General features: G+C 50.9%; 1 protein-coding gene across 3 annotated transcripts in view; it reads right to left on the bottom strand.

The window, feature by feature from the left end:
* Sulf2 (sulfatase 2) overlaps nucleotides 1-25102 on the bottom strand; it is an 84890-nt gene that overhangs the window by 14407 nt on the left and 45381 nt on the right. For all 3 annotated transcript variants that reach the window (XM_027423383.2, XM_035446746.1, XM_027423385.2), the window contains exons 4-6: nucleotides 6777-6928; nucleotides 5498-5667; nucleotides 1696-1846 (exon numbers count right to left, since the gene is read on the bottom strand). In XM_027423383.2, the coding sequence (XP_027279184.1) occupies nucleotides 1696-1846; nucleotides 5498-5667; nucleotides 6777-6928 (473 nt within the window). The remainder of the gene's footprint in view (nucleotides 1-1695; nucleotides 1847-5497; nucleotides 5668-6776; nucleotides 6929-25102) is intronic.

Below are 25102 nucleotides of genomic sequence, written 5' to 3'. Positions count from 1 at the left end.
TGTATCATCCCTCCCATGCCTTGGGGCAATCTACTTCTCTGCAAGGCCCCTGGGACTGTTAATGAGCTCACTCCCCTGCTGAACGGTCCCTCACACTTAATCAATGTCCCTTCTTCTGTAGACAGTCCTCACACTACAGTGGACGCTCCTCAGGGTGGGAGTCTTGCTGTGTGGGGCACTTGCCATTTTGATCCCTGGTAGCTGGTTCCCACTTGCACTGATCCTCAATAAATGACATGGGATGAATGAGTGAGTGAATGAATGAATGAAGGTAGATGTGACCAGGGCAGGAGTTTGTGACCTGGAACAGAGCTGTTGCACAGAACTTTCTGTGATAGTGGCCATGTGAGGAGGGCCTGTGCTGCCCTGTGTGGCTATGGAGCACATGAACTATGTCTCGTGTGACCATGGAAGGCTATCTTCATTTTATGGTATTTTAATTAATTTAAATTTAGATATTTATGGATCCCTAGTGTGTGAACTGTTAGCCCACACAATGGAGTATGATTCCTCAATACAAGAAATAGTGTGTGCGTGCGTGCGTGTGTGTGTGTGTGTGTGTGTGTGTGTGTGTGTGTGTGTGTGTGTGTGTGTGTCAAAGGAGAACTTTTGGGAGTCAGATCTCTATCCTGTGGGTCCTGGGGATTCTGACATATGCTTCACTGTGGGTGAGCCTTGGGGACAAAAAGCCAGTTCCCAAAGGATATGGATAAATATATTAATTTGTTTTCCGAGACAGGGTTTCTCTGTGTAGCCCTGGCTGTCCTGGAACTCGCTCTGTAGGCCAGGCTGGCCTCCAACTCAGATGCACCTGCCTCTGTCTCCCAAGTGCTGGGATTAAAGGTGTGCCGCCACCACAGCCCTGCACAAAAGGCCATATTTTGTATGATCCATTTGCATATGTCAAGAGTAACCGAGAGCTTAGCACCTGCAGAGACTGGGGTGATGGCTAAGTGAAGGGTGTTTTCCCTGAGGGATGATGGAAATGTTCAAAATTGACAGTGGCAATGGTTCTACAACTCAGTAAATGGAAATCCGCGAGAGCTGTGGACATGGCTTAGTTGGATAGAGCACTTGCCCATCATACACAAGTTCAATCCCCAGCATAAAGCAGGCGGTACACACCCCAGACCCTAGCACTAGGGAGGCGGAAGCAGGGGGACCAGGGATTTAAGGCTGTCCTCAGTTACACAGTGAGTGCTGGGACATTCCGTGCTACATGAGACTCTGTCTTAAAACAAAGCAAATGCAACACCCATTGCCCTGTGTACTTCAACTGGGTGAACTGCATGGCGTATGAGTTATGGCTCAGTAAAGCTACTGAAATTATCAGGATCTTTTTGTCCTTTTAAAAAGAAACTGAAGCAGCCAGGATGGTGGCTTTTTTATAATTCCAGAACTCAGGAGGTTTCCCATGGGTTAGAGGCCAGTTTAGCTGCTTATTGAGTTCTAGGCCAGCCTGGCTATACAGAATGAGATGCTTTTGCTTTTTTTTTTTTTTTTTTTTTTTTTAAAGAAAAGCAGCAGGCTACATTGGCCCAGGCTCATGGGAAAGTTTCAGGAGGCAGAGGCCTCCTTCTGGATTGCTCCAAGTCTCCTTTCCCAGGTCTACACAGTGTTTGGTCCTCTGGTTTAGGTTTTCAGGTTAGGGCAGAGGCCTATTAGGTGGATTGGGGCGTGAGGGGCAGGGCCTACCGTCTCCATGGAGTCGTCCACAGACATGAGTGTCTGCAGGCGCTTGCGCTGCAGCATGTTGGTGAATTCCATGTGGATGGGCTTCATGGGTCCCGTGTAGCGCATAATCCAGTGCTTGTCTGGGTTAGGTGCATAGTTGTAGCTCGGTGTGCTGGTGGCAAACACAGGCGGTCAAGAAAAAAAATGCCTCAGAGGAGAGGTGACCCTGTGCCACGCATGGGCAGCTTGCTTCAGATAGGGCCAGGTGGTACTGGCACCTGAGGGGCTCCACTAAACACCATCTGTGAACTGCTCCCGACACAAGGTGTAAACGGGAGGGAGACAACCTTTAGGGGGTGGCAGAACAGTCAATGAACCTGAGTCCCCAAGTGCAGAAAGCCAGTAGTTACCTCTCAGCTTGGCACGAGCCCTTCTTTAAGAACTTTCTAGAATTCATTCATCAATCCTTTCAAAGAGGCTTCAGCACCAGCACTGGCCCCGTCTGGGGACCCTAGGACTCTGTCACACATCCAAGGGTCTTGTAAGGAGATGGCACCATGGTAGCTTGCAGCAGTCCAACGGATAGGAAGCTGCTACTGTGTGCCGAGGAGGAAACTAGGGCCTCAAGGCTCCCCTGGCTCCTGGCAGCCTCCTGCAGCTAAATCTTTCCCAGCCCACACACTCTTTGATTATGAGAAATGCCCGTGTCCCACGAGGCTGGCCCAGGGCACGATCTCTGTGTAGAACATTCTTGGAAACAAACCTCCTCATCTCAGGGAGCCAGAGGGGCTGCTGGGGCTGTAGCAAAGCCACACTGTCAGCTGGAGTGTGGGGAAGTCACTCCCAGTGACCCAGGCTTAGACTCCAGGATACAATGGCTGTCCCTGAGGAGTCAGGTTGGTATCTGCCCTGCTGGGAGCATCTTGCCTGGAGGGTGATGCAGGTGGCCATTGGGAGCCGGTGAGTAGCTGGCATCACTCTGTCCTTTTGGGAGGCTGTATGGAGCCAGAAGCTAGGGAGCTGGGTCTTGAGTGGGACCTGCGCCAGGCAGCTGGTCACCTGCCCCAGGTGGGGCTCCTCAAACATCTGAGGAATATCTGGGTGTCCCTAAAGGACCTTGAGCTGGCTGTCCCCTTTCCTTACACTAGCTGATTCACAGCAATGACACCCCTCATTTTGTTTAGTGGGTCCCCGTAGCTGTGCATCTCAGAGCAGCAGACTGTGACCTGCCACCCCAGTCTGTCGGCACAGCCCCCATTTTCACTTCATAGCTCGGCACCCAGGCTTGCTGTCAGATGTCACGTGTTGGGAGATGTGCTATGGGCTGACACGTGTATGTGCACATGTCTGTGCAGGTCTGTGAGCTTATGTACCTGCACGCTCACCTAGTCGTGTGTGTTTGTGTGTATGTGCCTATGCATATCTGAATGACTGCATGTGTTAGTGTGTGTGTTTTTGATGTATATCTGAATGTGTTTGCCCATGTTTGTCTCTGTGTGAGTTCTTTGTGCCTGTTACGTGTGTCTGCATGTGTATGGTGCATGTACTTGTGCATGTATCTGTATATGTCCATGTATGTGTCTGAACATGTATGCATGCCTGCATGCATGTGCTGTGTGGCCCACGTTCCTGTGTGTCTATATTTCAGTGTCCGAAAGCGTGTCTGCCTATGTGTGGCATGGTGGGAAGAATGGGGCCCTGGAGGCGGGGTGGAGAGCAGGGAACAGGGGTGGGCACTAGCTCAGTAATGCTTGCCACAGACCCAAAAGTCTGCTCCAGGAGCAGGGACGAGGCAGGCTTGCTGTGGGGTGGGGGGTGGGGGGAGAGATGTCTACTTGAAGGCTCTGCAGGTGGGGGGGGGATGTCCACTTGAAGGCTCTGTGTGCCACCATCCATGCAGAGCTCTGCTCTCTTGTCTCCTCTCCTTGAGCATTGCAAAACCGTCCTGTAGAGCTGTTTGGGAGCAGCTGTCTTCCAGGACAAGAGCCTCTGGGAGCCATTGAAGTAGAGTGAGGAAGTTTCAGGCAAGCAGCTGGGGGCTGTACCCACTGTCAGATTCTGTCATTTCACTTCAAAGGGACAGTATGGGAGCAGGCAGTGTCAACCATCACACACCCTGGCTGACAGGCACCAGGCTCAGGCTGGGGAAGAGGGCAGAGGGCGGGGGATGGAGGGCTGGGCAGACAGGCGCATTTGTATGGAGGCTGTGCTGTGCACTTGGGGTGAGGGTAGCCTACTGCTCCCCAGATACAGTTACCTCTCCCCTCAGCCCACACCGTGTTATCCCTCTGAGTGCTTCACACTGTCAGAAAGTAATTAGCACTGAGCTGGGGGAGGGTGGCACATTCTGACTCTAATGAAAATTAAACACCTTGGATATTCAGGTGGTGTCTAAATTGCCCTGTCCTTGCTACCCTAGAATGTCACAGCAAGGGCTGCTGAGTGTCACTGCTGAGCCTGAAGTAGTGTAAGTCAGAGAAAAGCCAGAGAACTTTCTAGAAAGCTGTACTCGCCAGCTGGATGGTGGACCTGTGGTGTGGGCCAGGAGATGGGAGCACTAGTGGTAGCTGGATTTGAATCCTGGCTCTGTCGTTTTTTTTGCAGCTGGGTGACCTCATCTGTAGGATGGGAACACTAAGTGTGAGAGCATCAAAGGTGGCCCTAATGACACTCTTCTTGATTTTTACAACCCTACATGGGCTTCTCTAACAGAACAGTGATATGTGTACAGGAAGAAAGTATGGCAGCTTCCATCTTGACCTCTCTTTCCCTTTCTGAATGGCTTTATAGAGAGGCCTACACAGCAGAAGTAGCCAGCTGGTCAGGGCATCAGCACACCGACCCAGGCTCTAGCACAGGGTTAAGAGGTGATGTGTGCTTGCTGTTTAACAGGGTTAAGTTAAACTCTGGAGTCATTTGACACATAGCAACAGAGAACTGATATACCAGGGTCACCACGAAGACCAAAGGCCAACCACAGGCGGTGGAACTATGGACACTGTGATGGTAAATGTTTGTTGGCACCTAGGCTGGATTTAGAGTCACCTAGGAACTGGGAGGGTGTTTTTTTCCAGAGAGATTTAACCGAATGAAGGAAACAGCACTCCATAGGCTGGGGTCCTAGACTGAAGAAGAAGGCCAGCTGGTCACCAGCACTCACCTGTGTCCTGACCGCAGATGCCTCCTGCTCTGCCCACCACACCCTCCGTGCCATGATGGACTGGACCCTCAAACTGGGAATGAAAGTAAGCCCTTCCTTCCCCAACCTCCTTTTGTCAGGTATTTTATCACAGAAGGGAGAGAACAGGGTTTAAATGTAGGATATAAACAGAGGCTCATAAAGGAAGCCTGGGATGTGCAAACCCACTGAGGGTGAGGGCACGGATCCCAGCCCAGCAACCATCTGTGGTGGGTTGAGCCAGGCTGGCCGGCCTGTGCCCTAGAGGCGCAGCTGATGAACAGCTGGACTCCTGAGATCTTTGTGTCTTATCGACTGAGCCCAGCTTTCCCTTTCCATGCTCTTGGCATTTATTTATTTATTTATTTATTTATTTATTTATTTATTTATTTATTTATTTTGAGACAGGGTCTCATGTGGCCCACCGTAGCCTTCACTGTCTATGTAGCTGAGGCTGGCCTTGCATTCTTGACCCTCCTGTTTCTACCCCTCAAGTGCTGGCACGGCAGCTTTTGGGTTCTCTAACCAGGAGGATTTACAGGGAAGGCTTAGCTACATCACCGTTGTCCCGTTGTTGCAGAACCCTGACCCGCCCACTCCCGTGTTAACCACGGTTGACTCTGCCATGTTGGGGCTGGGACTTACATGTGCTGGGAAGCGTTGGGGAAGAGGCGTGAGTACTGGGGGGCTGAGTCCTCGGGGCCATGGGGGGCTGCATGGCTGATGACCATGAGCACGGGCCTGTGTGGATACGTCTTCTTGGATGTACGGAAGAAGCTCACACTGTCGTTGGTGATGAGGTCGGTGAGGTAATCCTGGGAGAGGGAGAGATGGGAGGATGGTGAGGATGAGGACGGGGGGGGGGCGGATTTGGGCTGAGTGCTCCCTATGTGCCCTGCACTATGCTAGGCACCAGGGATGGAGCTATGCATGTGCCTTGATCACTGCCCTCACGGAGCAGACAGCAGATAAGCAAGCACAGCACACAGAACGCTATGACAGTTGGTGTTCACTGTCACCTTAGTAGAATCTAGGATCACCTGGGAGACAGACCTGGGTATTTCTGTGGAGGGGATTACCACCAATGCTTTACACAAGGCAGGAAAACTTGCCCACTGTGGGGTGGCACCGTTCCCTGGCTAGGATCCTGGACTGTGCAGGTGGAGAGAACAGAGCAGCAGCTTGTGGTCATTGCCTTGTAGTGTGGTAGTTTGAATGTAACTGGCTCCTATAAGTCAAAAGGAGGTGTGGCTTTGTTGGACTAGGTATGGCCTCACTGGAGGAAGTGTGTCACTGTGGGGATGGGCTTTGTTTGAGGTTTCATATATGCTCAAGCCATACCCAGTGTCTCAGTTCACTTCCTGCTGCCTGGGGATCAAGATGAAGGATTGTCAGCTCCTTCTCCAGCACCGTGTCTGCCTGCATGACACCATGTCCTCCCATGATGATAGTGGACTGAACTCTGACCTGAGCCACCCCAATGAAATGTTTTCCTTTATAAGAGTTGCTATGCTCATGGTGTCTCTTCACAGCATCGGAAGGGAAACGAAGATGCTTGGTGGAGGAAAACAGAGTAGGAAAGAGGAGGGAACATAGCAGGAGGGGCTGCAGCTGCCTCCCGCCCCATGATGGACAGAAAAGATAATGATAACAAAACTGAGTGTTCATGGTCAGCCAAGAACAGGTCTGTTTGTTCATTAATTGTAGTAAGTGGGCAAGGTAACAGAGAAGGCACAGAGAAGTGGGTTGTTCAGGGTCACACTTGCATGTTGGAGCTCAGACGCCAGAAACTGGGCTGGAACAGTGATGGGGGGCCTCTTGGAGGAGGGCATTTGAGGTGTCTCTAGAACTAGCGAGATGGAAAACCCAGGAGTGAGCTAAGAGCAGGGCTCTCCCGGCTGGACCTGGGGAGGGCACAGCTTACCGTGGAGTAGTCCGAGCCATGCTTCTCCTTCACCCCGTTCCGGCAGAGGGTATAGTTATAAAATCGGGAGTTTTTAAGCAGTCCGACCCACTCCTTCCAGCCTGGTGGCACGTATGAGCCGTTGTACTCATTGAGGTATTTTCCGAAGAAAGCTAGAAGGGAGAGGGACCAGAGGCGCGTGAGCGAGCGGCCAGACTTGGCCTTGGCATCACTCAAAGATGTTGACTAAGGTGATGAATGTTCACAGCCACAGACCAACAGCCCACCCCACCCCTAGCCCTTTGGCAAGGCGGGGAGCCCAGGGCCTCTTCTCACAGGTATTTGCATGTACAAGATAAAATGTATAGTAGGGCCGGGCTGTGGTGGCGCACGCTGTTAGTCCCAGCACTTGGGAGGCAGAGGCAGGCGGATCTCTGTGAGTTCGAGACCAGCCTGTTCTACAAGAGCTAGTTCCAGGACAGCCTCCAAAGCCACAGAGAAACCCTGTCTCAAAAAATAAAAACAAAAACAAACAAACAAACAAATGCAAAGTATGATTACAGGGAAAAAATCAAGGTATTTTGAAGTATGGCTATAGAATTACTAAAATAATTTACAGTAGGTAATATGTCCTTTAAAAATAGTGGATCAATAGCAGGGGTCTGGAGGGTTGCTCAGGCCTATGGGTGCTCTGGAGTCCGTCTTCCACAGTCCCAGAAAAGCTGACAGTATCCCAAGGGTTGGTGAGGATGGGGTGTTGCAGATAGCTGGGGTGTGCCAACCGGCCCAACACTTTGCAATCTCTTCGGCACTGTCTGCCAAACTTGAACAGGGGCTCTCATCCCGCAACCTGAAACTTGATTATTTACCCCACCGAAAAGCATAGACATGTTCAAGTGACACCCAGGACACGGTGACAACAGCACACTCAGAGTCACCCATGACATACTGAGAGCAGCACACTCAGCAAACAGAAGCAAGTAAGAGGTTCACTGGGGGGAAGATGTGTCGTGAACCTCTGGAATATATTTATATAACAGAAAATGACACAGGCTTGTACTGCGTCCAAGAGTGAGGGCACATGTTAACAGTATGAGAAATAGACCAGGTAGAAATACATTGTGTCAGACTCAGTACAGGGCTGGAGACGGCTCAGAGGTTAAGGGCACACACTGTTCTTGCAGAGAAGCCACGTTTGGTTCCTACCATCTACACTGGGCAACAGCGGGCCAACTCAATCTGCAGGGGACACAATGCCCTCTTCTGGCCGCCACAGGAACTTCACTCATTCATCGCCCCACCCCACCCCCCAGTTAAAACATAAAATTTAAAATACCCATTTCAGTGATATTTATAAAAAGATGTAATTTACTGAAATTCAAAAGCTGGGCAGAAGAAATCCACAGTGCAGTGCTGGTCAGTGCTGGATGCAGGGAAGGGAGGAGGTTGGAGGGGCCTGGGGGTTTTAGCACCAGAGTCCCACTTTATTTCTTGTAGAAACAGAGGCCCCACGGTGGCCTTTGTGGAGTGGCCATCTGGCCACTGTGCACTTCTGTGTCACACTTGTCCGTAGTGATGCCCGCTGTTAACAAAAGCACACCAATGCGTAGTTGACCAGGAGGGCAAGATGTGGAGCTTCTCCCTGGGCATGAGGGACAGACTGTTTTACACAGAGGCCACACACTAGTCCTCTATTTCTAGACAGGGACACTGAGGTCCCAAGTCACTCCACTATGATCGAGGCCAGCACAGGACCTTGATTGTCTGAGGTAGGAAGGTAGAGCACACTGAGATGCGCCCTGTGACCAGGGAATGCCCAGTGAGTGTTGGTGCAACACTCAAGAGGAGAGAGGTATGTGAGGGAACGCTTACAGGGAAGGCAGGAGGACTGGGCTCCGGTGGGTGCAGAGGGCAGTGTTGGGCCCTCCATGCTGGACCTTTGAGAACAGAGCTGGGACAGCCTGCTGCCTCTGGGGACAGGAGTTGTGACAGATTGGGATCCTTGGACACCTGGCAGGTATATGTAGAGAGAACCATCTCCTTGGAGCTTGGCCACTGGATTCCAGAGTCCCTCAGGTACAGGACAAAGGAGACGCATCTGCTGAGGACCCTCAGTAGTGCAGGGCCAGGGGCAGCTGCTTCTGAGAGATGCAGAGGAAATACTGCTTGCAAGGATCCAGGCCCCAGAGAGCAGTGTCAACAGGAAGGAGGATCCTTCCTTGGGAAGGTGGAGAGATGGTGTGTGTGTGGGGGGTGGGGTGGGGAGGGGACATGAGGTGGCTGTGCCGTCTGAGTGCCAGGAGCTTCAGATATTTATCATGAGATGTGATTAGGTCGTGGGTGCCTCACGACACAGCAATCAAGTGCTCCTGGCTGGGTGACTGGAGTGACAAAGTTCTCAGAGGCAGGCAGATGTGACAGCTCTTGGAGAGCAAGAAATCAGTCTGTCTCTTCCTACAGAGCATAACAAGGTCACTGCCAGGGTGGCCTAGGGCCAAAGTCAGGATGCCCTGCCATGCTCGGTTCCCCAAGTGGACCTTCCATTCAGGTTGCCCTTGTCCCCCAGATGGTCCTGGTAGCTCACAGAAGGTGGTACTGATAGTGTTATGATGGGTGACTCTAAGAGCTGCTAAATGGCTACCCCTCCTCCAGCGCCCAGGGCAGTCTCATGACCACAAAGAACCTTCCAGAACAAAATGTCAGTGGTGCTCAAGAGGAGAAACTGTGACCTTATTTAAAAACTCTACCATTGACAGGGAGCTGGAGAGATGGCTCTTCCAGAGGTCCTGAGTTCAATTCCCAGCAACCACATGGTGGCTCACAACCATCCATTATGAGACCTGGTGTCCTCTTCTGTCGTGCAGGCACACATGGAGGCAGGATGTTGTATGCATAATAAATAAATAAAATCTTAATAAAAAAAAAAACAACTCTACCATTGTCTAGCCCTGGAGCATAACTCAGGGTTCTTTGGAACCAGACTCTGATAGCTGAAAAGGCCCTATGAGATCAGGGCTGCTTCGGACCAGATCTAATCAATCTCCTCAGCGTCTCAGTGTCAGTGTGCTCACCCCTCATGGCAGGTGACTCTGCCTTCATGCTCTATACTATGACACACCGACCTCTTCACTTCTCATTGCCCCTCCTGCTTCAGAGTCCACATACAGCAGGGCCAATGGGTCCATCCACAGCTAAACCACCTCAGTGGCAGTTACCCTTGTAGAAAACAGGGACAGAAAAGACATCCGAAATTGTGTGTGGCTATGTCCCAATAATCCTTTATTTATAAAAACAGATGGAGGGCTGGATGTAGTCCATGGGCCATAGCTTGGACCACTAGCCCAGACAACTGGTGGGTTTGAAGAGACAAACTGGGAACTCAGGAGCCCAGCCCCTTTCTGGCTTATCCTTGAGAGCGAGTGAGCTGTGGGTGGGTTCTGTTTTAAGAGGGAATTTTTAGCGTGTGTGCGTGGGGGGCTGGGGGGTACTTCAGCTGGAGCTTGGAACAAGGCTCGGAAGCCCAAATGCCATCAGGAAGAAGCCTTTCTGCATTGTCTTTACCAGACCCAGGTTGGCTCCTATCATCGTTACCATTCTTTCTGTACTGGCTCAGAACTTAAACAAGGAAGAATGTAATCTAGGACACCCCCCAGTACTGGAATATTGGGGTGTGTAGAGAGATGCTAGGTAGTGAGAGCATGCTCCTCTTCCAGAGGACACAGGTTTGATCCCCAGCACCCAAGCTTACAACTGCATGTAACTTCAGCTCCAGGAGATCTGACACCCTATTCTGGTCTCAGAGGGTAATTGCAGACACATGGCATACACTCACACAAACACATATTATGTACATAAATAAAATGTAAAGATATATTACAATTAAAAATAAAATTAAAGTGGAAAATACATATGTACAGGGATGGAAAGTTTTCTTTGGAAGCCACAGAAGTGTAAAAGATGAAAAAAAAAAAAAAGGAGTCAGTTATCAATCAAAACAACAATGACAGCAAATGGAATTGGAGAATTTGGGGTAACAGCCCCAGGGCATGTATGGCTTCAGATCCACCCAACAACCTCTGCCATACACTTACAGATCTGGCCAGTCACCTACAGACTGCACTTCCTGAGGTGGTGTTATGGATTGAGTCTAAAATGTGCCCCATAGGCTCATGTGTTTCAACACTTTGATCCCCAGCAGGTGGCGCTGTTTTGGAAGGTTGTATAAGCATGGGGACATGCAGCCTAGTTAGGCGAGTAGACCACTGGGAGAAGGCTTGACAGGGGATATCCACTTGTAGGGTGTCATGCTGATACTGTGCCAGGCAGGGGGAACTGTAAGAAGCAAAGATCTGTAATAGGAGCAAGCTTGGGACATTTGAGGGCCCCAAGGAAGACAGAGAGGGAGGGAGGTGGTGATGTTATAGGAAAAGGGGCTGGATTTTGCTGGTTCCTGGAAGCTACAACGAGCAGCAAAGTGGCCAGAGCCTCACAGAGTCCACGCTTGCTGGATGTGGTATTTCATGTGTGGTGTTCTGGGACATGTTTACAGTCATTGCTATATCCACCGCCCCCCCCCCTCAAAGAACCCAGGACCACAGCTTGCTCAGGAAATACAAAACAACTCCTCTCTGATGAGTGAGAACCAGAGAAAGGCAGCTGAATCCCATGGTGGCTCTGGGTTCCCTCCCAGCTCTCCTGGGTCCCTGGCTGGGGATCTCCAAAGATTGAGGTTACTAAGGTCTCTGTGATACTGGTGTGGTCCAAATACTCACAACCATCGGTGATTGGCTAGGCTAGCCCTTCCTCTGTCTTCCTGTCCTTGCCCTGTCTTCCTGTCCTTCCCCTGTTTTCCCTGACCTTCCTCTGTACCAGGAATATCACAGTTCCTATCATCTCCCCTAACCCTTTCGTCTTTGCAGCCCTAGACCCTCGTGAAACCCAGAAATACCTTATTATCCAAGCTCTGTGAAGCCCCAGAAATCAGGGCTTCAGTCAGAAGCTTTTAGTGCCAAATTAGACTTCGCTCTCATTTGATTAGATTTCCCCAGGGCAGTTTTTAAAATGGTTATTCCGGCACCAGTAGAGGTGGGAAAAGCAGATTAGCGTGGGCCGGGGGCTGGGAGTTGCAGCCAAGAGGGAGAGAGAATGCGCACACGAGAGCTGGAACGAGAGCCAAGATGAGACGCGCAGCCCAGATCGTCGCTGGAGCTGGAAAACTTGTACTCTCAGAGTGGTAGTGGCTGAGATGGTGCATGAGGGAGGCGCCCGGGGACTGGTGCTGGGCAGAGCAATTTGGCAGCCGATTAAGACTATGGCAGGTCAAGAAAGGCCAGAGACAATGTGCAAGCCAATGCCTGTGCCCAGGAAGCAGGGCTGGACTGACATCCCCTGAAGCTAGGATCCACACCTCCAGTAGAGAAGTGATTTGCGTGCCCTGTCCTGACTGTGGCTTATAATTCCTGGCTTCAACTGCCATGGTTTATGTACAAATGCCTTCTGCTACACGGTGCAGCTAGTCACCACAGTGCATAAAACTGGAAGGGTAAAGGATGAACTGTACGGCCAGGACATCAGGATCATGGGTAAGGTGTGTCGCTTCCTGCATGATCTGCAGTTGACACATTGCCATACAAGTCATTCAGCTCCTGTGCGGACAACAGGGTGAGCAGTGGTGTAGTTTCCCACACCTAGATAGAGCAGTCCCACATAGTCACCAGAGAGAACTCGGTGACAGAGAAAGTGCTCTGGAGAGACAAGGCAGACAGGCACAAGAAACACACAGGCAGAGCCACTGTTCCTGAGATGCCACTGGTAGCTGGAGGAACTTAGCTGAAGGCAATCCTAAGTGACATCGATGAAGAAAAGTGGGCAGCAGTAAAAAACAATGAAGATACACAACACAGGGGACCCAGGGACAGCTTACAGATTGTAGGGGGCGGTAGGGGTGGTGTGCAAACACTACACCTCTTCCCCAAGGAAGTGACATTACCTAATAAAACCATAAGAACTCCAAACAGGACAGGTGAGATGTCTCTGTGGGGAAAAGCACTTGTCGTCAAGTCGGACAACCCGAGATCAATTTCTGGGACCCATATGGTAGGAGAGAAGAGACTCCTGAAAGTTGCCCTCTGACCTCCACACATGCGCACACACACAATAATGTAAAGAAAACAAAAAACTACTTTGAACCCACTGCCTTCCAAATCCTCATGTAAAGGAACTCAGACAGAAATCCCTAAGCGCTGAAGGTGGCGTGCCCTTGGCAAATGTTTTATTCTTCCTTTACTTGCTGAAATAGGGACTTGCTATGCAGTCTAGGCTGGCCTAGAACACTTGATCCTCCTGCCTCAGTCTCCTAAATTCTGGGATTACAGGTCTGGGCCAGTATGCCTGTCTCTTTCACTCTCTGGATACCTCAGCCTCTCTGTCTATAATGGAGCTAATAGTGTCCCCATCTGGGTGCCTATTAACAGTAGTTCCTTAGATCTGGGAGTGATTCCAGGGCCACTGCGGATAAGAGACACGGTTTTTCCAGACCACAGACCCACACACAGAGTCCAGGACATTCTGCCCATCCCCAGTTTCCTTATACTACTTAATTCAACATAATGCTACATGGATAGCTGTTAGGCTCTCTAGCCTGGGATATAATGACAAGACAATTCTAGGCAAGCCCAGCACAGACACACTTTGTTCCCAGCTCTTCCGATCCTTGGTGGTTGAACACACAGAGGTAGGATCTGCAGACAGGGCTGACTGTTGGACTGTTCATGGATATTATGGATATTGCTTAAAATCAACAACATGATACAAGTTGCTAAAGGGCCACCAATATCTTCATCACAGCAAACATCTGGTCCTCATCCTCCCAGTGTCTTTCCTGTTAGTACCTGGTTTAATTGATGCCAGATGTGGGAATACACACACACACTCACCTTCCTCTGTGAGGGATCAGCCCCCAGGCTCCCTGCTCTGCCCTGCCCTGCCCTGCCCAGTGCTTACCACTTGGAGCAGGCAGCTCAGCTGGCAAGCGCCTCCCCTCCTGGCTGTCTCGCTCCACTTGTCTGAGTTAAGGGTTGCTGGGGAGCCATTCACGGATTGATGGGAGGCACAAGCCGCTCTTCTGTTATCTCTCCCAGCCCTGAAACAAACTCAAATTGCCTCATAACAATGTATTTGTGGTCTGGGAAAGCTGTGTCGCGCAGCGACCAGGGATCAAGATGAGTTGCCTGGCAGCCTGGGAGGGCACAGGAGGCACAGCTGTGGGTGTGAGGGTAATGGAGAAGACAGCTAGAATCTCTGTTGTGTTGTGTGTGGTGTGTGGATGTATATGCACATGTGTGTGTAGGCGTATGTGCACATGTGTGTGTAGGCGTGTGTACACATGTGGAGGCCAGGGCTGACATGAGGTTTATTCCCCTAGCTCTCTCCATCTTATTCATTGTAACAGTATTTTTTCAGTGGACCTAGATTGACTCACTGTGTTCACCAACTGGCTAGCCTGGCTGGCCACCATGCTCCCAGGGTCCTCCTGAGTTTGCTTCCCAGGGCTAGGATTACCAGTGTGTGCTATCCCATCTTGCTTTTTTCTGGGTGCTGGGGATTCGAACCCAGGTCCTCATGCTCAGATAGTAAGTACTTTCCCTTCTGAGCATCTCCCCAGCCCAGGGCACACTATGACAGAATGGGTAAGCGCAAGCCTGCAGAGTGACTGCATCTTCTGCCAGCTCCTTGCAGAACACCATGCAGAGAGCCTCGAACCTCTGCTTTGTTTGGCAGTGATGGTGGAGCACTGAGGTTCTCTGCTTGTGCAGGGGGCCGGCACCTGGGAAAGGTGAGGCAGTGCACAATACACCCTGTGGTCTGCTGCAGGGCTGGCTAGAGGGCTTGCTCAGCCTGTAGCGTACAGACTGTTCCTCCCTCCCTGGCCCTGGCCATCTGGGTAGAGCTGTCAACAGAGCTGCCTCAAGGATAGCAGCAATTTTGGCACAGGCTTACCCTACACCACCTCCACCCACACCGAACATCCACCAGAACTGATAAATAACCACTAAGGAGTCAAAGTGTTCTGGAGCAAACCCGCTGAATCACACTATGCACGGCTGACATTTCATTAAACACTCATTTTCCTGGGGCAGCTCCCTTCCGGATTGTGAAGCCAACACACATCCACATTCACACAGACTTCCCCTTTCTCCCCTTCCTTCTATAAGCCTGGAAGAGACAGAGCAGCCAACTTTAGTGCCTTGGTCATCAAGGTTCCGTTGCCAGTCAGTGTTCCCTCTTGTGACCCAGGGACACCTATGTGCCTGAGGCTGGGACACCAGACTCCAACTGTGGCTCAAGTCTTGAGGTCAGAGACCTAAAGACGGAAAAGGGTGTTTGGTCCTAAGAAGCCACCAGGAGACCATTGTTCAAGAGCTGAACCCAAGTCCCCAGAACCCTGCCAGTGGCTCTTTGAGCCGATGTCCAGAATTCACGAAGCAGATGAGCAGGCTGGACCAGAAAGTACAAAAAGAGAGAGAAATTTAGAGACTAGGGATCTAGCTCACTGATAGAGTGAGCTAGACCAAATTCATACAAGACCCTTGACAGGGAGGAAGGGAGGGAGGAAGGGAGGAAGGGACAGAGGGAGGGAGGAGAGGGAGAAAGTAAGGGAGAGAGGGAAGGAAGGAGGGAGAGAGGGAGGGAAGGAGAGAGGGAGGGAAGGAGAGAGGGAGGGAAGGAGAGGAGAGAGACAGAGACAGAGAGAACACATAGTACATGCCCAGTTTCACCCACCCATCCTGGAACTTTAGCCTCTACCTCAGTCTTTCTTAGAACCATCCTCAGATAGCCAGAAGGAAGCTCTGAACTCAGGACCCTTGGCTCCATTCTATTGATTTGTGCTTGGCTCATGGGGTGCAGATGTCCCAGACCCTAGCTCTTTACATCCCAAGACATTTGCATATGCTCCTCCCTCTGCCTTGGGCACTCACCTCCTCCGTCCTCTCATGGACCAGCCCCTTCTCAATGTGACATCTGCCCCCAGATGCTCCTGCCTTCCCCCTCCCCTCTGTACTCCCCGGTCACTTCCTCCCACAGTCCCAACACCTGCTTTCCTGTAGTTTCTCACCTCCATCAAAGATGGGGGGCCTAGAGGGCACAAGCCTGTCTGGACACTGTGGCCCCAGCCCAGCTCCTGCCAAGACTGGGGACACGATGAGCCAGCAGCTGACAAGATGGACCTGGCTGAGGTGGTCAGGCCATGCTGCATGTCCCCTGGGCAAGGGCAGCCACCTGCATATCTTACTCCAAAGGCTTTCTATTGGCTGGAGATGGCTCAGCGGGTACCAGCGGGTACAAACACCCACTGTCAATGCTAATGACCTGAGTTCAATCTCCAGGAGTGAATTGACATCAGCAAGGTGTCCCCTAGCCTCCAACTACATGCTGTGATTCACACACACACACACACACACACACACACACACACACACACACATACACCACACACACATGAACGACAGGGATGGTATACAGCGAGAGTGTGTGTGTGTGTCTGTGTGTCTGTGTGTGTGTGTCTGTGTATCTGTCAGTCCAATGCAGTCTATATGTAGAGTACCATGAACTTGAGTAGGGCTAGTTGGGATGACTATACCCCTCTGGAGACACTGTTGAAGTTCTCTTTGTCACACATGCTCATGGCATTGGTAGGTAGTGGCCAGGGGAAAGCAAACACAACCGCCGACACACAAAGTGCACACACAGTCAAGAATGGTATGGCCGGAGAGTCCGGAGGGTCTGGTCTCCACTCAGAGCATGGAGGCTCAGCTAGTCTCAGGCAAGAGCTCTCCGATCTGCCTTGGTGACTGCACCTATACAATGGGACAGTCACCAGTGTGACCACAGTCAGCTCATGGGAAGAACACCAAGCAAATCAGGGTCCCGACTCTTCTGTAAGGAGGGGCTGGAAATGTTTGTCTGAAACTAGATGTGACTGGTCTCGGCCTAGAGACACCTGGGACAGCCGCCTGCCCAGAGAGAGACACAGCGATTAGCAGGACTGCGATGGAGGAGCGCAGCCAACGACAATAAACAACATTCCTCCGGAGAATTAGGAAGGCCCGCGACAAATGAGGTGAAACAAGGAAAATCCAGCCTGCCAAAACCAAACTGCTCAGCTTCACATGCAAGACCCAGGGGGACAGGATGGGGCTGTCACCCCACACGGCAGCTTCTAGCTCCAGCTGTCACTGCCTCGGCACACGTTTCGCTGGTTTTACGGACCCTCTGGCCTGCTGCACACTTATTTCCCTCCAAATTGACTCACGTGACTTGAAGCAGGTGTTTCAGTATGGCCTCCCATCTGTCCCGGCCTGCCACTCAGCACTGCGGTCAGAAGGGCCATACCTGGGGGCTTGCTGGCAGTCCCCAAACTGTCCCCACAGCCTGGCAGCTCTGCCCACAGCCCAGGTCCCGGCTGGGACCCTGCCTGCCATCCCATCAGCTTCTCTTGATGGAGCCCTCCTTAGCCCTCCCACTCCTCCCGCCTCCTGTCTAGTTCACAACACTTTGCAAAACCCTTGACACACTTGAACCAGAGTCTACGTCAGCCCTGTAAACTCCTGCAAGACTGTCTCTTACCTGCTATCAATCTCATCTCCCAAGCTCTTCCCTCAGCCAGGTATATGCTCCAGCCTCGCTGTGCCCCACCCTGCCCCTGGCGTTTCTCTTGGGAAGACCGTCTCTGCCATAGAATTGGGACGACTCTTCATCTTTGCCAGAAGTTTGCTGGGTTATGCCCGAGTGGCTGCTTCTTCCTGACTTAGTTTCTTGATGGTACTGTCAGCAATTGACAGATCTTTTTTTTGTTTGGTTTTTTATCCTCTGAGATTGATCTGCTCCAGGGGCAGGGAAGGGGCTCTTGTTTTCTGTTTCTTCTGCATCCTGTGTCTAGACAACAACCCTATGAGCAAGGCCTCAGTAAAGCTCTGGGGTGGGGGGTGAGGGGTGGGGATGGGCAGCAGCACTGGTGAGAGACCCTACAGACACCAAACTGGAGGCCTGAGGGCACTGGCCCAACACAGGGCCTGCTGCTGCTTCAAGTCTGCCTTTTGCCTTGATCATGTGAAGCATAGTTGCTCAGTCTAACGGGGCACTGTGGCATATGTGGCACAGGGCACATATGTAGGTCTGAGCAGGGATAAATAAGGAGGCCAGGCATGGCAATGCGGAGGAACTGGTCATCCACTGGACATGAGAGGGGCAAGACTCAGAGAACGGGCTCAAGGGGGAAGAGAAAGGGTGGAAGGGGAGTTTGTGGCCTCTAAGCGTTCCAGTGGCATGAGTTGGCCACGGGGTTTAATATTATTCTTTTGTTGTTGTAGATTTTGTTTTGTTTTGTTTTTTTCCTGAGACAGGGTTTCTCTGTGGCTTTGGAGGCTGTTCTGGAACTAGCTCTTGTAGACCAGGCTGGTCTCAAACTCACAGAGATCCACCTGCCTCTGCCTCCTGAGTGATGGCACTAAAGGCGTGTGCCACCACCGCCAGGAAGTTTAATATTATTCTAAGAAGAGTTCTTTCTGTGAGAGAAGATTTATTACATAGCCTGGGCTAACTCCAAATTCAAATACTCATCTCTTAGCCTCCCAGGTGATTACTAGGATGTGACACTGCAAGCAGAGGGTTTCTTTTCTTTCAAAATTAAAAAAAAAATAGGATATTATTTTACGTGTGTGTGTGTGTGTGTGTGTGTGTGTGTGTGTGTGTGTAGGTGTGTGAATATATGTGTGTGTATGTATGTTTATGTATATGATGCATGCATGTATATATATGTATGCGGATATACATGTGTGTGTTTATATGTGTGTACGTATATACAAATACATGTGTGCATGTATGTGTGCTTTCGCATATGCATGTGTGTATTTTATATATGCGTATGTATATATGTGTGCATATGTATGCTTATATATATGTATGTATGCATCCGTGTGTATATATGTATGTCAGTATGTGTACATGAGTACAGTACTTGTGGGGTGGGGGTCAGCCGTTCTAGAGCTGGACGCACAGGCCAGCCTTGGGTTCTGGGAACTGGGCTCAGGTCCTCCTCTTAACCACACTGAGTCATCTCTCTAGCTTCAGGAAGTTTCTTCATCTGCTGTTCGGAGCCAGAATTCAGGCAGTCTGTGAACTTGGGAGGGAGAATTCATGTTTGCTTATTTTCTTTAACCTCTAGCATTCCCTACAAGCCTGAGGGAAGGCTACACACTCCAGTGACAGGACCTGGGACTCGATCACCAGTGAAATCAGGGGACAGGCATCACAGACATTTAAAACATCACCCCAGGTCCTGGCCCTGCCCTACCATCATTGCCACAGCCTGAACACATGGGTGGAAGATGGCCCACACCAGTTTATAAGGCACTTTGGCTTCCTTTGTGAGTCTGGACATTTTCTTCCATAAGCTAGAGAGGCACACAGACGGGTGTGACTTCTGATTACGCCACTGCAGGACGTAGGTACGCCCCCCATGCATCTACTTCCTGCAGTAGCCATTTTGGATAATGGCTTTACCTGTATTTTAACACATACCAAAGAAAGGTGAGCAGGCCCAGGAGTTCAGGTCCCACCCCGGCACCTGTAGTGGGCAACTTTGACCTGCTGTCCTGGTCTGAGCAACAGAGACAATCCCTCCAAACTGGGGGAGCTGGGGTCCCTGGGAACAGCTACAAGAGAAGGCGGCCTTTGACAAAGTCCAGACTGCTGTAACTATTACACGTGACGTGCCACAGGCCTGAAGTCTTCAGGTTCTTGGCAGACAAACCGTCTGGGCTGAGGAGGCAGGGATGGAAATATATTAAATAAACCCTGAGCCCCACAGTCTCAGCCTGGGCCAAACCCTTCTGAGAATTGGAACCAGCTCTCTTTCACTCAGAGCTGCTGCTTGCAAGGTTACGGTGCATGCGGCACATTCTGTGTTTGAATGGTGACCTGCCAGAGTGCAGGATAAATCAACTTAAATCAACTTGGTTACATTCTGGATGGCAACACGGGAGTGCTCCAAAACCAGAGATGAGTGGAGGCAAAGGGGAAGATGGGGGATGACTCTGTTCCAAGGAGCGAGGGTACTGAGGGAGCAGGTGAGCGAGGGCCAGAGGCTGCAGAAAAGCCCCCTCCCCCAGTTGAGACAGGGTCCCTTGTGGCCCAGTCCGGTCTGGAAATAGCTATATTGTTAAGAATGACCTTGAACCCCTGGTCCTCCTGCCTCTACCTTCTGAATGCTGGGATTACAGGCGTGTGCCAGCAGGCCTGGTTTATGTGGTGCTGCTGGCTGAATCCAGAGTCCTCTACACAGCTCCTGGGGAACCACATCCCCAGTCCCAGACCATCGCTAGGTTTCTGTGGTGGATGTGTTTTCTTTCCCGGCCCGGCATGCATTCAAGTGCTCATCTTTGTGGAGTTAGAGCTGGGTAGGGAGTGCAGACAACTCCCCAGAGAAGGTTCGGCTGGGTCTGGAAAGTTCTCAACAGCAAGGTGTGTGCACTGTGTTTTAGAGGCAAGTGCCAAGGTCCCATTGCAGGAATGACTGTAGCATGCTTGAAAACCTGCAGAAGGGGCTAGGGGGACTGAGCATGATCGGGACTTTAGAATGAGAGTCAGGAGATGTGAACAGGCCGGCCCACCAGAGAAGGTTTATTGGAAGAAGTCAGAACAGCTGGGGAGGGTTTTAAGCCATGTGCCATGTTTTAGGCACCCTCGGTTGTCCTCTTTGGGAGCAGGGGTGCTTGACTAATCATCTGGGGAAAAGGGGGCCGGGCAGTTGACCAGAACTCATGTTTCTAGGCTCCTTTTTTCCTACCTGCCTCTTCCTAGTTGTGCTGTTGCTATGGGGAGGGGCTGGGTTGTGCATGACCACAGGGCATCAGGCCAAGGCCGGGCTGAGGTGCCGGGGAGCTGGAGGGGGTGGCTTGTTTCTAACTGAATGCAGGCTTCAGCCTCCCCTGCAGGACTCAGAGAGCTGCAGCAAATGACAGGGCCCATTCCCCACAAACCTCGTTAGCTGGGAGGGAGCTTCCTAGCATCAGGGAGAGGCTCTGGCCTGCTGAGTCATTATCAGGACAAACTGTCCTTGACCTCTCAATCCTGCCTCAGTTTCCTGAGTGCTGGGATTAGGGTGTGTACTACCACACCTTTATGAAGTGCTAGGGATCAAACCCAGGGCTTCCTGCATGCTAGGTGAGTGCTCTCCCAACAGGGCTGTTCTGTTGTCAGTCCTTTTCTGTTTGTTTCCTTTTAATGTGTATGCATGTCCTCAGTGTGTGTGTGTGTGTGTGTGTGTGTGTGTGTGTGTGTGTGTGTGTGCATGCCTATGTAGTGTATTGTGTGTGTGCAAGCACTCCTCTAGTGTGTGTGTGTGTGTGTATGCATGCCTATGTAGTGTATTGTGTGTGTGTGTGTATGTGTGTGTGTGTGTGTGTGTAAGCACTCCTCTAGTGTGTGTGTGTATGCATGCCTATGTAGTGTATTGTGTGTGTGTATACATTCCTGTGGGAGGGGGGTGTGCGTGAGGATAGGTGACGTCAGATGTCTTTGTTGAACACTCTCTACCTTACACATTGAGGTAGGGTCTCTCCCATGAGCCCAGAATTCACCAGTTCTACTAGTTTGCTCCAGGGATCTCATCTTCTCTTGACACTGGGACTGTAGATGGGCTCAAACATTCTGACTTTTAGCAGGGTGCTAGGGATCTGACCTTGTCCTGTTTGTAATGCAGATGTGTTAGCCACTAAGCCATCTCCCCAGCCCTCTGTCCTCTTAAGTGCAGACTTGTACAGAAGGATGGGTCAGAGGAGGGGTGGGGAATCCACAGGAGCCTTCACAGGAAGGCTGGAAGATCCACCAATGACAGGCAATTCCCATCACCTCGGGGGCTGTAACACTAATCGGACCCCTCAAAGCTGCTCTCAGAGCCATCTCACCAATGGTCCTTTCCCATAATAATCAGTTTGTAAGCTCCCCAAAAGAATTCACAGTTGAAAAAAAATTCCCTATGCCAGTCACCTCCCAAGATAGAAAGAATGCCAGAACAGCAATCTTCAAGAAAAATAAAAGCTGGGAGATTTATAACAAAGGGAGGTTTCAATAGGAAACTTCTCCAGCACATCCGTCAAGGAGACATGGGGTGGCAGTCAGGTGCCACCATGGAGATAGACTCCCAGTTCAGGCTGGTGGGCGCATGACATTTGCAATTCAAATACTGACTGCTACTGCCATCAGGGACAGGATTTTCAGAAATAAGGAATAACTCTTGGAAAAGTTTTGCATTCAATTATAACATCCTATCCTGGGATGTTATAATGCTGGGAAACCTATAGCTTATTAAAAAGCTGCCAAAACCAAAACAAAACAAAAAAACAAACCTTTCCTTATTCATATACAAAATAGACTCAGGTTCAAGAATCGGAACAATAAGCATAAAATAATCCACACAGATGAATGACTTGTTGGGAAGTGTAGAAGTCATGCCGACAGCAGAGCAGCCATCAAAGGCCCTTGCTTCAGGATCCAACCGACTCCCTTTATCACTGCCAGAGATGCTTTTATGGAATTGACCCATAGGGGGTGCTGTGCTTCCTTGAGAAAAAGGCTCCAAGATAGATGGCCTGGAGCCTAATCCTTCCCCTGGGTGTGCTTGGTGTGAATTAGCCTTGTGTTTTGGAGTTAAAACCCAGTGGGCAGACATGGAGGCACACAGCTATGATCCTAGTACTGGGGAGGTAGTAACAGGCACATTGCAAGTTCAAGGCCATCCTGGCTACATAAGACCTTGTCTCAAACACCAAACAAAATGTAGAGATAGTAGACTTTCTTTTGCCCTGTCTCTACTGAAGTCAGACCTGAGGGTGGCTCTGGAAGGGAGGGCAGCAACTTGTGAGAGGTGAACATGTGAACCATACTGGGTCTCTCCAGATACCAGCTCTCACCCCTGGTATCCCCTCTCATCCCAGATACCCCTTCTTATCCCTGGAACCTGCTCTCATCCCTGGTACTCTCTCTTATCCCTGGTACACAGTCTCATCCCTGATACCTGCTCTCATCCCTGATACCTGCTCTCATCCCTGGTACCCACTCTTATCCTTGGTACTCTCTCTTATCCCCTAGTACCCATTCTCATCCCTGATACCTGCTCTCATCTCTGATACCTGCTCTCATCCCTGATACCTGCTCTCATCTCTGATACCTGCTCTCATCTCTGATACCTGCTCTCATCCCTGATACCTGCTCTCATCCCTGATAACCCACTCTCCTCCCTGGTACCCAATCTCATCCCTGGTGACTGGCTTCTGTGGTCAAATTAAGACCAGGGTACAATGGGTCAGGGTAACTCCAGGTGAGTGCCCTTCAACTGGAGAATCTGGACACAGATACTGGAGCTGAGAGCCATGAGAAGACAGGGACAGAGAATGGAGAGATGTGCTCACCAGCCACAAAGCTCTGGGATATGGAGAGCTGAGAAGGTGGGAACAGAAGTCCTTTGGAGCTTCTGAGCCTGACCCTGAGGACAGTTAATTTGGGACATCTGGCTTCCAGACCATCAGAGGAGAAACATCTCTTGTTTTAAGCTCCGGGGTTGTGGCACTTGTTCTCTACAATGCTAGGAAACCTTGGTGTGGCCGAGGGACACTGTCAGGCTCAGGTGGACCACCTACACCACATGCCAAGTGCTCAGGGAACTGAGGACATCCACACCTGCTCCTCCGCTTTTTCCCTATTTGCGTGTGGTGTATGTATGTGCACATATGTTATCACGTGTGAGTAAGTATAGAGGCCAGAGACCAACAGCATGTATCGTCCATCCTCAGTCAGTCAGCTTTTCCCCTTCCGACTGTTGGCAACAGTTTTAAATATTGTTTGTGGGGGTGCATGGGTGCCACGACACATGGCACAGAGAGAACAACCTGCAGGAGTTGCCCCCCACCACCCCATGTGGGTTCTGAGGGTCAAACTCAGTCATCACAGCAGGCTTGGCAGCAAGCACCTTCTGCTGCTAAGCCATCTTGATCACCTCTACATTAGTACTTGAGACATCTCTCACTGAATCGGAAGCTCCCCAATTGGGGAGGCTGGCTGGCCAGGGAGCCCCAAGGATTCTCCCATCTGTCTCTCCAGGGCTCATGAGAGGCAGGTGCCCTATATCTGGCTTTTTTATATGGGACCCAGAGATGAAACTCAGGTTCTCCTGCTTTAGTGGCAAGAACTTTACTAACAATCACTTCCTAGCCCCCATGTCCTCTCCCTTCCAGGGACTTTCTCCTCCTGAGTTTGTAGGGCCTGGTCACATTATCCTTGGGGTAACACACTGGGTGACTCACTCATGTCATTTACACTGTTGTACAGAAGGGGAAACTGAGGTTCAGGGGGAGGGGCCCAGCTTAGTCACAAGTAGTGTTAGAGCTGGGGCCCGGCGCATCGCTTTTATAGATCTTAAAGGTGCTGAAGAAAGGGCCAGAGATTTAGGGCTTAAGGGAATTTGGGGATTAAAAAGATTGATTTTTATGTTTATGTGTGAACAACTGCTTTATGTATGTGCACTACATGTGTGCCTGGTGCAAATGGAGGCAGAAGAGGGCATCAGATCCCCTGAAACCGGAGTTACAGATGGTTGTGAGCTGCTGTGTGGATGCCCGGAACCAAATCTGGGTCCTTGGCAAGAGCAGTAAGTGTTCTTAACCACTGAGCCATCTCAAGCCCGTTCCTGTTGTTTTAGATGGTCTCAGGTAACCCAGGCTAGCCTCAGACTTACATAGACAAGGATGAGCTTGAACTCCTGACCCTCTTACCCCCATCTCCTATGGGCTGAGATTATAGGTGTGCCACCATGCTTGGCTCAGCTAAAGGACACTGAGCTCAATACAAGAGGCAGATGTGGCAGGGGCAGTCTCATGTCTCTTGAGGAAGCTGGGACAGTCTGGACCTTCAAGGACTGACTGCATGATCCAGGCAAGGCCCAGACCCCCGAGCTGAGAGGCAAGCCCATCAGGGGAGGTCTGTACTGCTGGAAGAGCCCAGACTCTAGGGGGCAGACGGGGACTCTGCTGTCACAGGACAGGCACAAGGGAGATGAGCAGCTGGACTGGGGAAGAAGGACGCTGTGTGCACGCACACTTGAGTGTGCCCCTGTATGCTTGCGTGCACTCAAAGGAGAGGAAGCCAGCAGCGACAAGCAGGCGGGAGGCCAGGGGCAGAAAAGGCTGCTATTGTAGAGGTGGGGACAGCTGCACCAGGGCCCAGAGAAGCGTCCAGGATAGCTGAGATCCCCTGTGTGTGCAGAAAGATGAAAGAGGAGAAATAGTCTAATG

This window comes from Cricetulus griseus, chromosome 6, assembly GCF_003668045.3.
Source record: "Cricetulus griseus strain 17A/GY chromosome 6, alternate assembly CriGri-PICRH-1.0, whole genome shotgun sequence".
NCBI lineage: Eukaryota > Metazoa > Chordata > Mammalia > Rodentia > Cricetidae > Cricetulus > Cricetulus griseus.
This window is presented reverse-complemented; position numbering and strand designations above follow the sequence as displayed.